This window comes from Oryx dammah, unplaced genomic scaffold, assembly GCF_014754425.2.
Source record: "Oryx dammah isolate SB20612 unplaced genomic scaffold, SCBI_Odam_1.1 HiC_scaffold_16, whole genome shotgun sequence".
Classification (NCBI taxonomy): Eukaryota; Metazoa; Chordata; class Mammalia; order Artiodactyla; family Bovidae; genus Oryx; species Oryx dammah.
Window position 1 is genome coordinate 567,669 of NW_024070200.1, and position 16,778 is coordinate 584,446.

Sequence of the window (16,778 nt, forward strand, 5' to 3'; positions counted from 1 at the left end):
TGTGTGTGTGTGTGCCCGTGCATGCTGGTGAGTGCCTCCGTGGCCACGGGTGTGAGCGCAGCTGTGTGCCCCGGGCCCTCGTGTGTGAGGAAACAAGCACGCCTTGGTGTCACAGCCAGAGAGGGCGCGCCAGCAGGGCGTCCGGGCGGAGGTGGGCTCCCTCGGTCAGGCAGGTAACAAGCCCAAGGGGTGAGCCTGCAGTGAGGGGCAGGAAGTGGGGGCCGCTCCACCCTGTCCTGGCGTTTCTGAGGAGGGGGAACCCACGCGCTGGGAGTGGAGGCGGTGGCTTCACTCATGCACGTCCGCACGCACACCCCTCTGCCCTGCCCTGAGCAGAGGGCCTGACTGTGGGCTGGCTGCACCCCAGCCTGGGTCCCAGGCTGCAGGCCCGGCCCCTCCCCTACCTGGCACTGCCCCCCGCCGCCCCATCCATGCCCTCCTGACTGCAGCTGGCCACCTGCCAGGATTGTGGGCGCCTCAGGAGGGCCGTGACTCCTGCCACCCAGCGCACGGCAAGCACTCACTAACCCGGCGGCCAGACTGTGAGCTCTGGCCACCCCGGTCCCCCCAGCCCGGCGGCCTCGCGGGCTGTTACCCGAGTGCTGTAAGCTGCGGTCGGCTGGAGCCCCAGCCTCCTGCGGAGGAAACCGGATTGCTTCCGGCGCGAACAGTGGCTCGCACGCCAGCCGAGGTGTTTTTCCACGTGGGGCCACTGTCTCTGCTGCGTCCGTGGGGGGCGGGGGAGAGCCTGGGTCTAGCGCCCCCAGATGCTCCCCTCCAAGATCACTTAGGCTTCTCACTTAGTAGAGAGGGTGACAGGTGCGGAGGGCCAGCAGCCTGCAGCCTGCGGGGCAGCGCAGGGCTCACTGCATGTTCCTGCCCGCCCGCCCTCCTGGCACCTCTGAGGGCCTCCCCAGAGCCTGGGGCGGCAGTGGGTCAGGGGGTCCCCTCTGGGCAGGGCTACCGGGCAGCCTCTGTCAAGCGGTGGCATCGGGGTCCCCCCCCGGCGGCCCTGCTGACATTTGGGGCTGGAAGCTTCTCTGTGCTGAAGGGCCCTGTCCTTCCTGGGCGTTAGGGGTGCTTGGCACCATCCCTAGCCTCCAGCAGCAGCCCCGGCCCAGGGAGGAAACCCAACACCACCTCCAGGGAGGCTCAGTGTCCTTGGGGACAAAACCTCCGGGTTGGGGACCCTGGGCTGCAAGGAACTGAGGCTCACAGGGGGCCTTGAGGCAAGGATCCGGGCAGGGGGAGGCTCCTGATCTCAGCGGAGGCCTGCCGTCTGCGGCTGACCTTTGACAGCAAGTGAGCCTGGGAGTAGTGGCCAGGAAAGGAGGCGGACTCCCGGCCACAGCGCCCCCGGCCTGAAGAGGGGCTCCAGGCCGCCTCTCGGCATCTGCCTAGCCCCAGGGGAGGCGACCGGCCACACACACCTGTGCTTCTGCTGGGCAGAGGCCGTCCCGCTGTGCCCCCTGAGGAGGCCCTGACCTCTGAGACCCTCCCTGGGTCCTGGGACTCTGAGGCAAAGCGGGCGGTCCCCAAGGGCTGCTGAGGGTGGGTCAGGGCCCAAGGGCCGCAGTCCTGGGGGGCGCGGGGCCACAGGGCTGCCGCCGGGTCTGGGCCGTGCTCGGGGCGGGGGGCCCTGAGGGATAGTGGGGTCCCTGACGGTGGGCGGGGTCTGTTGTGCCCCTGCTTGGACCTCGTGCGCAGTAGGCTCTTGATTAAACAGCTGCTGCTGAAGCGAACAGCCTGCTCCTGCTGCCGTGCGACTGACTCACCAGTCGCCGCCCCAAGTCCTGGGGAGGCAGCCCTGGCCGGGTGACCATGCGCTAGCTGGGCTGCCTGGGGGTCCCCAGCTGGCCGCGCTGAGTACTGTCCACCAGGGCTCTGCCTCCTGAGGCTCCCTCCCTGGGGAGGCCAGGGACCATGCTCAGGGCGTGTGGACACGCCAGCGATCACGCTCGGGGTGCCTGGACACATGATGGCCTGGGTGGGAGTGGCCAGAGCCACGTCCAAGCGGCGCCCGTCCCCCTGGCGTGCCGTCCCCACCCGCAGGAGGTCTCGTGTGCCTTCAGCATGAGCTCTTGTTCCTCTCAGCGCCTGTGCCCCTCGCGTGCCTGTCCCCACCCGCAGGAGGCCTCGAGTGGCCTCAGTGTGAGCTCTTGCTCATCTCGGCGCCTGTGCTCTCCTGTTCTGGCCTCACGTGTGAACTCGGGCCGGGCATCCTTGGCTGCACAGAAAGCCTCACTGTTGATATTGCCAGACTCTTCCCTTTTTTTCCCCTCATGTAGTGCTTTTGGACACTTTTAATGTCCTTCTCTGGCCAGGCTGCCAAGGCACCCTCCTGCACATTCTTCTATTAACTTCATGGCCTTGCAGACTCTCTCACTGGGGTTCTATTTAGAGCCAAGTCTGTCTGCCCTGGGGCAGTGGCCTGCGGTCCCCACCTGTCTTGCGCCAGGGCTGGGGGACAGCCACCCGCTTTCTTCTGAAGCCTTGCTGTTCTGTGCCCCAGTAGCCGTGTCCTCCCCAACAGCTGTTTGTTTCTCTTTTTTTCTGTGTGAAGGAGAAAGTCTTGCTACTTTCCAAACCTCTGGTCCTCCAAGTTTCAGTTTCCCTTTTCACCCTCCCAAGAATAATTCTTCCTGTCCAGAGGCTGGATGTGAGCTCAGTCTTTTTAAGAAAAACAAAAATCCTTTCTTTCTTTGGCTGTGCCAGGTCTGAATTCTGCACTCAAGTCAGGATTTCTGTTCTTCCTCAAGGCATGTGGGATCTTTAGTTGCAGCATGTAGGATCAATTCCCCGACCAGGGATCGAACCCGGGCCCCCTGTATTGGGAGCACAGTCTTAGCCACTGACTACCAGGGAAGTCTCGAGCATAGTCTTTAGAGAATGGTTTCCTCTCGTGGGGTGTATGCACAAGGGATGAGTGGACTCAGGGACCAAAGAGAGTAGGGTGCAAACCCACGGCCCCCAGGGCCTGTGGGCCAGGGGGACAGACACACAGAGCGGGAGGGCCTGTCACAGAGCAGGAGTCTGTGGCCGGTGACCCTGACCCGTGGCCGGAACCCTCTGGTGCCCCCAACAGACACTGGTGATCCTGGGTTCCCAAAATACCGACAGGCAAAGCATGCTTGACGCTTTCTTCTGACAAGTGGATGGGTCATTCTGGAAATTCTGGAGAGAACAGTAACGTTGTTTGCCATCTTTAGCTTCCCTGGGAGGAGCAACATTCTTTCGATGGAGATGGAGTCTAGCAAGGCCTGTTAAGCTGCTGGGCCAGAGCCACGGGGACTAAAGGTTTGGGTTCTCCATGAGGACCCTGCTTCGCAGGCTCTGGGCAGTGGGTCTCCTGGGGTTTCCGGGGGGAGGAAGCTTCCTTAGGAGGAGCTGCCCCACGGGCCCCACTCCCCTCCATCTCCCCTCCTCGTCGGTCCCCCAGGCTCCCTCTCCCAGCTTCTGCTCTCCAAGCTCCTCCCTCTTCCTTCCAGATCAACCCCACTCTGGACCCTCTTCTCATTTGGGGGCAGTTTCGTCCCTGGATCTGGCCAGCATGCATCCCGCCCACCTGTCTGGGACCTGCCTTCGCCAAGTGGAAGAGAAGCTGGTGAGCATGTGTGCCTGAGGCAGCACGCCCCCCCATACTCTGAAGCTCTTCTTGTTTGGTAACGGCACCCAGGGTCAGTGGGCACCGTGAAATCAAAGACCACATTTGCCAGCCATCCCCCCAGCCAGGCATGACCACAGCTCTGCATTCTCGAGGAGGTGGGACCAGCAGCACTGTTTGGGGATTCTGGTGCATCTCCTCAAAGAGGAGGGGCCCCACTCTCCTCTACTTCCTTCCTTCCCAACACCTGGAATGCAGATGTGAAGCCTGGAGCTCAAGTAGCCATTTTTGACCAAGAGACAAGGCACCTGGTTTCCCAAGGCCGTGGAAGCGGCTGGGCCAGCTGAGGGAGAGAGAGAGAGAGAGAACCCCACATGCGCAGCATGTCTGGGGTTTCTGGGGTGATGGGTAGCCTGTTCTGGGCTGATCTGGAACACACTTTACCTCTGTTGGACCCGCAACCCATGATTCACATTCAGAGTGCGCCCCGGTCAGAGGAAGATGGGCTGGTAATGAGTTTCAGAATCACCAAGCTCCTGGGATGACAACTTCTGTAAAGCCCCTTTTCGTTCACAGCCTCTTCTCTCCCGAGGAAGCTCTCTCTGAAACCACCCTGAAAGCCCCTTCTCTGGGAGGCGCTGGGGAACTCCTGGGCCCTTGTGAAAAGCACCAAGTCCCGAGGAAGCCCCGGAGCCCCCGCTTCCCCTCCCCAGCCCCCGATTCGGTGACACAGCATCAGTGAGGCTGAAGAGCTGGGGGTGGGCAGCGGCCAGCAGTCAGGACAGCCTGGCAGACTTTCTGGAAGAAGAAAAAGCGGTCATCTCAGCAGTGGGTCAGGGGTGGCACAGACAGACTGACTCCCACGAGGCAGCAGGGCCCGCTCCAGGCAGGGGCTGCGTGGAGACGGAGGGGCAGAACGTAGCGCAAGAACAAGGCTGAAGAGACGGGGCAGGCAACCACCCCCACAGAGGCGGGGCAGAGGGTCCAGCGAGTCTGGGACAACTTGAGGGTCCTCAAGGGCAACAACTGAAGTCGACGGGGGAGACACACCGAAGATATGAAAACCCCGAGTCCTGCACACTCCCGTTCTCAACAGTGTTACAAGGCAGCCCACGCATCCACGGATGGGTGACGGGTAGACAGACGCGGTCCAGCCACGCGGTGGCACAGAACTCAGCCGCACGGGCAGTGATGTCTGACACCTGCTCCGGGTGGGCAGGCCTTGAGGACCTCATGCCGAGTGAACCAGGCCCGTCACAAAAGGATGCTCCTGGGAGAGTCCACTCGTCAGGGGTCCCTGGAGCAGTCAGGCCCACAGAGACAGAGAGCAGGATGGCGGGGGAGCCGGGCTCAGTGGGGACAGGGCTTCTGTTTGGGGAGACGAGCGTCCTGGGGATAGACGACGTGGACGGTCACACAGCAGCGTGAGGGTGCTGGTCACGGCAGTGTTCCCTTGAAAGTGGTTCTCATGGTAGATTTTGCTGTCTCTGCCGCGGTAAAAATCTCTGAGCCCCTAGTGATACTCAGGGAGAGATAGTGAGAAAGAGTCCAACATCTCAGCTGCGGCAGGAGGTGGTTTGCTGCCCTTTGGCTGGGGGAGCAGGGAGGGCCCAGCTCCCTAACCGCCCCCCCCCAGGCTTGCTGCTACCATCACAGACAGAGACACCACGTGATGGGAAAGTCACCACTTGAAAGACCCAGTGCGGAGGCCGCCCTGGAGGGGGGAGTGGGAGGTTCAGCTCCAGGGTGGGGGGCGAGACTCCAGGCATGCCTTCATGACGGGGGTCCCAGCGCCAGAAACGCTGACTGAAGCGGCCGGGGCTTCAGACCCACCTCCCAGACCCGGGAAGCCCGCAGTGCGGGAGCACGGCAAACGCCTCGGGGAACGCCCAGTCAGGCACACCTCGGATGTGCAACATGTCAGGGGCAGCCGGCCAGGCCACCTCAGGAAGTGGATGTCGGGGAGCGCTGCTTCCGAGCGGGGCCACCTAGACGCCCGACATCAACCAGGCACGCTTGCCGGGGGCGCTGTGCCCGCCGTGAGCCACCTGGCACCACCGGCCGGCGGTCGGGGCCGAGGAGGGTGGGCAGGGCACGCAGAGGCTCTGCAGGGGACTGCGGCGCTGAGCCAGGGGTCCGATTCTGCTCACAGGCATGAAGCTGGTCTAGAAGTCTTGGCGCTGGTGTGGGTGGTGGTCACTCGGGCCGTCAGGACCCCCTCCTTTCCCTATAAAGCCTTCCAAGGCTGTGAGGGGAGCAGAGACCCGTGGCCTGGAGCGGGCTCTCCGGCAGGCGTCCGGACGGTGCCCAGGGGGTCGCCACCACCTGCCCCCCTGTGTCTTTTCAGGTTTGAATCTGTGACTGTACGACCCACTTAAAACAGCGAGTAACGTTCCCCTGTCATGAGGAGGTGGCGTGATGCTGCAGACGGAATCGGGGTGGCTGCCTGGTGGAAGGAGGGACCCCGGGAGCTAGTGGCCTCTACTTGAGCGGCCCCTGGGCATGTTGAGAAAATGGGTTGCAGCGTGCCCCTTTATCCTGCCTGCAAGATACTCAGCCTTCAGGAAATGCACCAGGCCCCTGGCTCCACCAAAACCCCTTTGCCCACGCCTGCCTCGCTGGCAGGGAGTCGCGCTGGACGCAGCCCCCAGCTCCTCGGGGCCTGGCTCCCTTCCCAGGCCCCCTGAGGAACCCAAGGGAGAACTAGGCTGCCCTCCTTGACCCTACGGCCACAGCCCAGGGGAATGGCGGCCCGAGCCCGTCCGCTGGGGGCACAGCAGCCGGGAACAGGCGGCGCCTCCAGGGGGCCACAGACGCAGCAGTCCCGGGAGGGCCCAGGCTGCCCCGCGATGACAACTGTCCCCCCCGCATCCCCGAGGGCACTGGCCCACGGCCCTGAAGCGGGCTCTGCTCCTGCTGAGGCCCTAGGTCCTCAGACCCCGAGGAGGCGCCAAGAACCGCCAAGCCATGGCTCCGCTGCAGACTGCTCGTCTGGGCCTGTGCCCCTGGGTGGTGGGTGGCACCCTTGGCAGTGGCCTGTGGTCGACGCCATCGCCCCTGGGCAGCTGTCGGGGGGCTGAGGTGAGTCTTATGCCCAGATTCGCAGGCTCCCCACACCCAGCTCCCCAGGCACTCTGGGACCCCCCTGAGAGACCACTCTGGGTGGGGAGGTTGCTGAGAGGGAGCCAGCCTCCAACTGCAAGGCAACGTCTGAGGAAAAGTGGCAAGTGGGCGCCTGCCCTCCTGGGGCCCCCAGTCCTAGACACGCTGGGCAGGCGCCTTGGTTCCACCTGCCGCCTTGCTGCTGGGGACAGGTGGCCCACAAAGGTTAGGGGGCCCATCCCTGAGCTGGGCTGGAGAGCTGGGACCACAGTGAGCGGTGCAGGGAGGGCCCCCTGTGCCTCACCTCAAAGCCCAGATCCAGCCCAGGGTGACCAAGCGAGGGGGTGGGTCAACTGCGGCTCACCATCTTCCGAGGACACTGGTGTGTGTGTCAGGCTAGGGTCCTGCAAGCCCTGCCTTCCCGAGTGGACCCTGGCTTCCTGGGGGATCCCATGGACCCCTCAAGGGAAACTCACCCGCGGGCGCCCCCCGGCCTGGCTAGGCTCGGCTCCAGGGCGTCCGGGGACTCAGGAACAGTGCTCAGGGACAGCGCCGAGGCCCAGGGCCCAGCACAGGGCACGCTGGCCTTTCCTGCAGGGCCCTCCCCAGGATGGGGCCAGACAGGGGCCTGGGGCTGGGTTCTGTCCTGGGCCCGTGGGGCAGTGCCTGGGGGCAGCCCGGCTCCCCGCGCCCCTCGAGTGCCTGGGGGCGAGGCCTCCTGGCAGCTCTGCTCTGCGCCCACCAGCCCGGGAGGCCTCCGAGGCCTGAGCGCAGGGGCTCCTGGGGGTCCCCGCCTGGGGATGCAGCGATGCTGTCTGGGCTCAGTAGGTCCCTGCAGCTCACGCCAGCTGGCCCGACGTCTGGCCCAGTTGCCAGGGAAGTCCTGAGTGAAAGCAGCTCTGAGTGTTGCCAGAAGCGTGAGCAGAAGCGGCCCTGGATCCGTTTTCAGGAAAGTGACGAGGCCACCGTCTCACCGCCTGCGAGAAGACGCCTCGGCCGGTTGGCCCACCTCCCGGTCTTGCTCTGTTTGCGGTTTAGTTTCTGGGAGTTCTACAGACACTGCTGCTACTTCCTGAAAGCGCTCAGCCACGCCTGCAGAGAGGAGCGCAAGGCTGTGGGCCCGGGTGAGTCCTGGGCTCCCGCGGGAGCGTCGGGGTCGGGGGCTGAAAGCAGAAGTGGCTCCTCGGCATGAACGTGGGGGCTCGGAGGAGGGTCTTAACTGGGGTCCTTCACTGAGAGAGACCCCAGGGCACCAGGGGGCCTGGGAAGGAGCCTGGGAGTTCCAGGCCCGGCGGAGGGAAGCAGGTGCGGGGGCCTGGCTCCACTGTGGGGAGGCTCCCGGCCCCCCAGAGGACATGTGCTTGCTGCTGCCCTGGGGGTGCTGGCGGGTGGGAGCAGGGCACTGCCGCCCTGGCCTCCTGGAGCTGGTGGGGCCGTGGGCTTGTGGGTGTGAGGAGGGACCACAAGACAGGGGGCCCTGCTGGCTGGGTGGCTGGCTGGCCCCTTGGGATGGGGTCCAGCACTGGGCACAGTGCGGGGTCCTGGGATGTCTGCCGGGAATGGAGGGCTGAAGCTTTGGCTGCTGAGGACCGGGTGCTTCCCACCATCCCCACCTGGGCAGCGACAGGGTGACGTTTTAGGGGACCCTCCAGGCAGAGTTGGGCAACATAGACGCCTCCGGAGACCATGAACAGGGAGGGGCTGTCCGACCTCACCAGCCGTCGGGGAGATGCAGGTGCAAGCCTTCCTGAAGGGGAGCAGGGAAGACGGACACCCGGGGCTGGAGAGGCCGGGCCGCTTGTTGAGAGCGGTGAGCTCGCCCGAGCTCCAGGCCCCAATCGGGAGGTCCCGCCCCGAAGTGTAAGCTGCGGGCAGACAGAAATGAAGTCAGCGCGCTGGCGTGACGAGGCGGGGGTAGGAGATGGAAATGACCTGAAAGTTCCAGCTGAGGCAAGAGGGGCAAAGGTGCAAATTGGGCAAAGGCGCTGCAGGGCGGCCACAGGACAGGCCATCAGCCAACACGACCGGGTTCCACGATGTGTGACGGGAACCGGGAGGTGAGGCCCGTGGGCGGGCGGGTCGTTGGCGCTTTGGCGGTGCATGTTTAGAAAGCTCCAGAGTCAAATCTTTCAACGTGTGTTCCCAATAAAGGGAGGGACGCGAGGCACCCACGGGCCATGGCGCATCCGGGGATCGCTCTGCGGGCCGGGTCCCTCCCGGTCGTGTCTCTCCCTCCAGGGGGTTCTGTGGGCCCTCCCAGGATGTGCAGCTGCCGGGGTGGTGCCCAGGGCTGGCAGGGACAGGGCCGGCATCCACGGCTGCTGGAAGCCGAGAGCAGGAGCCTCAGGCTGACCCAGGCCACCCACCCCGCGGCCTGTGGCTACCGTGGCCCCCACCCCTCCTAAGAGCACAGACCAGGGACTCCAAGCCCACCAGGCCCAGGCTGGCTATCTTCCTAAAGCCTCCTGTGGGGTCTGTCACTCTATGTCCCCCACAGCTGGGACCACCCGTGGGTCTCCTGAGGTGGACGGGATGCTGGTGAGGGCAGGGAAGAACAGGGGGGGTTGGATGTGTCCCTCTAAGCACCCGACTCTGGGAGAACAAGGGGGGACCCAGGCCTCCCGACCCCCACCCTCAAGAGCCCCAGCTGTGGGTGGGGAGGGGCCAGGGCCCTCTGGGGCAGGCGGGGATCAGATGCTGGGGGGGACAGTCCACCGCCCCCCTGGGCGGGCTGGGCGGTGTCCTGGCTGCCAACCAGGGACAACCTGGGTCATGCTGAGGTGGAGCAGACACACGGCCCCCTCTCGGGTCGCTCAGCTCATGGGGTGGGGCAGACGCACAGGACCGAGGACACGAGAGGAAGCAGCAGGCGGCCAGGCCACCGGGTCCAGAGACCCCAGAGAAGCCAGGGGCGGAGACCTGAAGCCAGGTGTGTGTGGAGGGGTGGAACGGCCCGGGCGAGCCCAGGGACGGGCCAGGCTCTGCGGGGCAAACGGCCCGGACGTGGGTGGAGAGGCAGGACCCCCCGGGCCTGGGCAGGGCAGGACTGCGCCGTGGGGGTAGGGCCAGCCCAGCCGCTGGCCGCCCTGGCCCAGGCCTTGTGCAGTATTCCCGCCCCCGCCCCGCTCCTCCCAACACGACCCCCGCCACCCGCCAGTCCAGGCAGACGAGGGCAGCTGACAGTCACGGCTGCCGCCCCAGACCCAGAGTCCATGCTGTCTGCACAGGAGGGCGGGGCGGGGGGCGCGCCAGGCAGGGCCCAGACGCCCCCCGCCTCGGCCAGTCTGCGCTCTCTGTACAGACCTCTGCCCGCAGGCCTCGCCCCTGCTGGGGGACGCACACTGTCAGCTGGGCCACTTCCTCTGGCTTTTGCAGAAGTGACTTCTAGAGACAGTGGTCCACCTCTGCTCCCAGCCGTTCAGGGAGGAGCTGATGGGGCTGCCTTTGGGGAGGGACCACCCCCCCCAGCTTTCCCAAATCTCAGTTCTTGCAAAGGGACTGGCCCCTCACCCAGGGCGGGGCTGGGGGTCTCCTCCTGGGCTCTTGTGGTTCAGGGGCGTCCTGACAGCTCCTAGGTGGGTTGGCACCCCCACACACACACAACTGCAGCTCACGTGGGCCACCCTCAGTGGACACCCACCTTCCCGGAGCCCCCTTTGTTGGGCTCAGCCCCCCTTCATTGGCTGAGCACGGTGGTGAGTGAGGGGATGGACAGGGAGACCCAGGGACCCCCAGACCCACACCCATCAGTTGGTCAGGACATCCGTTTCAGAATGTCAACGGTGTTTCTCGACTCTTTCCTGCATCTCACCTTTGTCTGTATTTTCAAGGTCTTGCTTATACTCTTTCTAAGCTGATGAACTTTATGCAGTTTCAGGGAAACAGCTTGGTTTCCTGTTATTTCTGGTTAGCTCGCCTGCTGGCATCACAGACAACCCCTCCTGGTGCGGGGGGGCGGGAGGGGCCTTCAGCCGCCGGCTCCCCAGGGGGTGGGGGCTGGGCTCCAGGCCGGCGGGGAAGACCCTACCTCGGACCCTCTGGCTGCTGATGGGGCCCATGCTAGGGGCTCTCTGGTTCAGGAAGGAAGCAGGGGTGGGGGCCGGGATGCCGCCCCTTCGACCAGCACCCTGGATGGAGCCTGCCCGTCCCTGCCCTGGGCTGGGCTCCCAGTCCCTTTCACAGGGGGGCAGCCCATGCACTTGGAACCTCAGGTAGCTGCTTCACCAGGAGAACTCCTGGAAAGGATTTCACCCCGTCAAAAGTTAAGCGCATGGAAGACTTTTGAGGAGCGTTGCCTGATTGCACTGGGAAGCCTCTGTGCCCATTTATGCCCCTGTCCCTAGCGTGGAGGAGCCCACTTCCACGCTCACTGCCCAGTACTAAGAGCTGAAGTCCTTTCTCTGTGCCAGTCTCACGGGCGAGAAAAAGATTGATGTGTGGTTGTTTCACATTCACCTTTTTTTGACCGTATGAGCGGAGTTGAGTGTTCTTTCTGTTGAGGTGTTTTCACTTTTGTGAATGATCAGCTTTGACACTTAGTTTTGTTGATTTGTGGGAGTTCTTTCTATGTTAAAACTCTGCTGTTGTATCCCACAGGATAAACACAAGACTTGTTTCATTGCTCAGTCGTGTCTGACTCATTGCTACCCCATGGACTGTGACCCACCCGTCTCCTCTGTCCATGGGATTTTCTAGGCAAGAATACTGGAGTGGGTGCCATTTCCTCCTCCAGGGAACCTTCCCCACCCAGGGATTGAACCCAGGTCTCTTGCATTCCAGGCGGACGCTTTACCATCTGAGCTACTAGGGAAGGCCGAAATACAAGACTTGGCATGTAACAAATGCTCACTAACCATTTGTCAAACAGCTTGATTTATGACTTAATCTGATTTCCCTAAAGCAATTTCTGCCCACTCTTGCTCCAGGTCACTTTACACTCTGGGAGCGAACGTCTCCACAGCCCCATCTCTGCCGTGTGACGGGCACTGCCGCCCGGCCCTGAGCCCAGAGCCTGCGACATGCCAGGTGAGAGCCCCACTCGGGCCTCCTTTGACTCGGAACCTTTAGGAGGGAGCCCGTGGGAATTTTTCTACAATGTACGTGGTCTCATAACAGCAATAATTGCTTCAAAAATTAGCATGCAAAAGGAGACTTCTCAAAATAAAAACTAACCCGGAGGCAGTAAAGCCAGAGGCGCCCACCCTGTGAGGGGCCTGGGCCCCCGCAGAGCCTGCCTCTCTGTCTCCCGGGGCTCGTCTGCCCAGCCCAGAAGGCTCCTTTCCCAGGAGCTCAGGTCCTCTGAGTGACCCCGGGGCAGGGGCACGCTCTCGCCCGTGTGCCCAGGTGAGGTCGCCAGATGGCTGGGGGCAGGGATGCGGCGTGGGCAGGCGAAGATGGGGCCCCATGTGCTGTCCACGTGGCCCCAGCAGGCAGTGTGTGACTGAACTATGCTGAGTCCAGGGGGCACCCTCGAGGGCGGGCAGTTGGTGGGGGACCTGGGAGTCGGAAGGAGCCCACAGGCCTCACCTGAGCCTGCACCTGGGCTTCGGGAGCCCTCACACTCTGCCCCCCGAGGGGTAGGAAGACAGGGTTGGCACTGGGGTGGACCCAGGGCGACGCTGCGGTCCCGGCGGTGGGCCGCTGGCTCGTGGAGGACTTGTCCAACCAGAGGGGACAGTCGGTCCGGGCCAGACCAGCTTGGGCCAAGGTAGGTGTCAGCTGCTTCCCGCCTGAGAAGCGCCCTCCCGGCAGCTGCTCCCGACGCACCTCCGGCCCCCATGCTGGATGCTGCCGGCTCTCGTGTGGGGAACTGATGCCTGGGTCTGGTGCCTTGGCCACACCCTCCGTCTGCACATGGAATGAAACCCACGTCCCAGGGGGTTAGGGCGGGGGACGGGGCCCCAGAGAAGGCACCGAGTCACGCCCGTCCGGATGGCCACTGCCAAAACCGAAAGACCAAGCGTGGCTGAGGATGCGGAGACGGAAAAGGGAGCAGCTGCCGTGGAGCCGTCTGGAGGGTCCTCAGAAAGCTACCGAGGGGCTCATCACACGAGCCGGCAGTACGCGCTCAAAGGAAGTGAACGCAGGTGTGGAGAAGGCCAGGGCAGTGGAGGCGTGCCTGTGGCCCAGCCACGCAGTGACTCTGAGCTGCCCTGAGAAGGAAGGGTGCTCTGACCGGGGCCCTGAGGGTGCAGTACCCAGTCCCAGGACACATTCTCTCTGTGATCTTACTCGTCCTCTCTCTTTGGCTGCTGTGTGGGCCCCTCTAGTTGCGGGGTACAGGCTCCAGAGTGGGCTCAGTACGTGTGGCCCCCGGGCCTCGCTGCTCAGCCGCACGTGCCATCTTCCCAGGCCCGGGACCGAGGCCGTGTCCCCTGCGTGGGCCGGTGGACTCTCAACCACTGGGCCACTGGGGATGTCCAAGGCCACATTCTTTACCATGCACTCCTAGGAGGGGCTGGGGGTTAAATGAGGACAGAGTTTCAGTTTTGCAAGATGAGAAAGTTCTGGAGATGGACGTGGTGAAGGCTGTACAACAGTGTGAAGGCGCTTCGTGTCACAGAAGTGGACGCACGGAGTGTTAAGATCGTCGCTTCTATCTTATGTATATTTTGCTAGAATTTTAAGAACAGGGGAAAACGGATGAGGGCGCAGTCGGACTCTGGGGTCACACTGTGGGGCCGTCGCCTCCACTGCCCCGGGCCAGCCGTGCGGCCTTCTCGATGGGCCTTCGGCCTCCTTCACCGCTTCACTGCTCGCCACCCGCCCTCACCGTGCTCAGTCACACAGGCGTGTCTGACTCTTTGCAACCCCATGGGCCGTAGCTCTCCAGGCTCTGTCCCTGGGATTCTCCAGCAAGAGTACTGAAGAGGGTGGCCATGTCCTCCTCCAGGGATCTTCCCGACCCCGGGATGAAACCCGGGTCTCCCTCATCTCCCGCACTGCGGGCGGGCTCTTTGCCGCTGAGCCACTGGGGAAGCATGGCTCTCCTCCCGCCCTCGCGGCCGGCCACGGCGAGGTGCCCATGGTCGTGCCAGCTTTGGGATGAGGTGAGGTTTCTTTGGCTGTTGGAAAGGCCTGTGGAAGGGCCCAGGGGTCTTCAACCTCGACTGTAAGTAACCAAAAAGCCTTCACGCCTCAGGGGTCACCAGGCTACAGAAGCGAGAGCCACGTTCTACACCATCCCTGGGGCCACCCCGCCCCGTGCGGCCCACTGTCCAGTCTCTTGGCTGGGTACCGGGGCCACCCTCGCCAGAAGCTCCCACTGACCTCAAGGGGCTGCTCCGTCTCCGCTGTCCACTCTTGGAGAAGCAGCCCTCTACACGGACAGTGCCTCCAGAGGCCAGGCTCAGGTTCTTCCTGCTCCCAACAGGGACCCCAAAGCCCGGGGGGTGTCCGCTCCCTGTGCCCACCCACCAGCCTCAGCACGGTCCCAGCACGAGCCCCGCAGATCCCGGGGGCACCTCCAAAGGACGGTGTGAGAGTGCGGCTGAGCCGACGGGGTGGAGGAAAGAGGGTGGCGGGTGTGGGCGCTGGGCGTCCTGGCGTCTCTAGGTCCCTGCGCGTGCTGTGGGCTGGGGCGTCATGCGATGACGGACGGCGGCGACTGCCCCGCGTGCCTGCGTCAATGGAGGACACGGCCAGGCCCAAGCTGTCGGGGCTGGTTTTATATTCCGTGACTGATTCTGCCCGTCTGTTACCAGAGGGGATGTGGGCCCACCCACGGAGGGTGGGTGTGGGTTTTGAGTCAGGACACCTGCCCAGGGACTCCAAAGGTCAGCGCCTCCCCCTGGGAGGATGGCCCCCTCCGCTCAGGAAGTGCCCCCGGGTGACGCCCCACTAGACGTAAGCGCACAGCGACCGCGAGGCAGGATAGAAAGCCGGTCTGTGGGAGGGTCTGCAGGCCCTCCCTGCAAGGCTCCACGTGCTCGGGGGGTCGCTCCAGGTGGTCTGTCCACGTGCTCCCCAGCCACACCTGCCCTCACGCTTGTCTGTGCCCCGTAGGAAACACCACACTGGAGACCGGCCCTGCACTGGGGACCCTGTCGCCGGGCGTGTCCCCCTACACGTGCAACGTGCCCTTCAACAACAGCAGGGTGCTCCTGGTGACCGTGTATAGCAGCGTGTGCGTGCTGGGCCTGCCGGCCAACTGCCTGACGGCGTGGCTCACGCTGCTGCAGGCGCGCCGGGGCCACGTGCTGGCCGTGTACCTCTTCTGCCTGGCGCTCTGCGAGCTGCTCTACATCAGCACCCTGCCGCTCTGGGTCATCTACATCCAGCACGGGCACCGCTGGCCGCTCAGCCCCTGGGCCTGCAAGGCGGCCGCCTACGTCTTCTTCTGCAACCTGTACATCAGCATCCTCTTCCTGTGCTGCGTCTCCTGCGACCGTTTCCTGGCGGTGGTGTACGCGCTGGAGACGCGGGGCCGCCGCCACCAGAGGACCGCCATCCTCGTCTCCGCGGCGGTCTTCCTTCTCGTTGGGCTCGTCCACTCCCCGGTGTTCAGGATGGAGCACAACGACACCTGCTTCGAGACGCTGCCGATGGACCGCAGGGTGGCCGGGTACTACTACGCACGCTTCACGGTGGGCTTTGCCATCCCGCTGTCCATCATCGCCATCACCAACCAGCGCATCTTCAGGACCGTCCAGCTGAGCACCAGCCTGAGCGCCGCCCAGAAGGCCAAAGTGAGGCTCCTGGCCATCGCGGTCGTGGCCATCTTCCTGGTCTGCTTCGCCCCCTATCACCTGGTGCTCCTGATCAAAGCCGCTGCCTTTTCCTACTACAGAGGGGCCGAAGACCGTGTGTGCACCTTTGAAATCCACCTGTACACGGCCTCCGTGGCGTTCCTGAGCCTGGCCACCGTGAACAGCGTGGCTGACCCCATCATCTACGTGCTGGCCGCGGAAGAGACACACCAGGAGGTGTGCAGGATCCACAAGGGGTGGAAAAAGTGGTCCGCGAAGACAGACAACGCCAAGCTCACGTGCTCAAAGGACTCGGAGGAGGCGCGCTCGCCCTTGTCCCTCACAAACAGCTACGCCTTCCTGGAGCCCGTCCACCCCCCAGGGCCATCGCCAGGAGCCCCAGAGGGGCTGGCCGAAGGGGCCTGCTGAGCCCAGCGCAGGAGTCCAGGGCTGCCCACCCGGTGCTGCTTGGGGCCCGCTAGCCAGTGTCCACGGTGCCGGCTGGGGAGCCCCCTCTTAACGACTCGCCCCCAATTTCTGGTCCCTGGAGTCTCTGCCGCTGGGGGTCCTGGCTGAACAGAAGCCCCAGGGAAGGTGGCAGCACGCTCAGGGCAAGGGCGAGCCTGCTGGCCGCGGGAAAAGCACACAGCGAGCAGGAGCGCTCGCTCGGGCAGGCGCTGTCCGCCGTGAGCGCACAGCAGGGCAGCTGGCACAGGCCGTGTGCCCGCCTGGTGCTCTGGCAGCTGGCACAGGCCATGTGTGGGAGCTGCCTGTCAGCCTCCGCGTGATGACTTTATTTCCTGAGCCTTTCTGCAAGCGTCGCTTGGATGCGAGTACGTGGCTGGGCATCTCTGCTTCTGCCCTGGGTCGTCCATGCAAACTGTACCCCTGGTCACAGGCCCTTGGCTAGGACAGCTCGGCACTGTGGCCCTGAGGGGAGCCGCGGGGTTGGGGGGAACCGCAAGGTGGGGTGTAGTCCACGTGGCCTCCGGAGGAAGCCCTGTGTGGGCATGGCAGGCACGCCTGTGGGCTGGGAGGGCCTAGGGTCACCCCAGGCAGGGGACACGCCCAAGGGCTCCAAGAACCCGGCAAGTTGTCAGCACAGAGGCTTCCTGGCTCCCCTGTCGGGGCGGAGCTGCTGAGGGCCAGGCCAGGCCAGGCACAGCGCTGCCTCCGTGTCCTCGTTGGTAGCAGGGCCTGTAACCCCAGCCTCAGTGGGTCAGCGGCGGGGGCTGACTGCACGCAGCTCCGAGGTGGTGTCAGGGTCAAATTCCGCTCCTGCTTCTCTAAGGCTGCGTCGTGGGTGAGCTTCACTGTGAAAGACCCTAAGACGCGTGATTCTGCGTCTGGGAATAAAACCACGAGAGCACACGCCAGTGCCAACT

General features: G+C 64.2%; 1 protein-coding gene across 1 annotated transcript; it reads left to right on the forward strand.

Moving 5' to 3' along the window:
* The first annotated feature begins 7,757 nt into the window (after window positions 1–7,757).
* GPR132 (G protein-coupled receptor 132) lies at window positions 7,758–16,778 on the forward strand. The gene is made up of 3 exons (XM_040256805.1): window positions 7,758–7,830; window positions 11,632–11,731; window positions 14,711–16,778. Exons 2-3 carry the CDS (start codon window positions 11,725–11,727, stop codon window positions 15,820–15,822), a joined length of 1,119 nt encoding a protein of 372 aa, XP_040112739.1. The 5' UTR covers window positions 7,758–7,830; window positions 11,632–11,724; the 3' UTR covers window positions 15,823–16,778.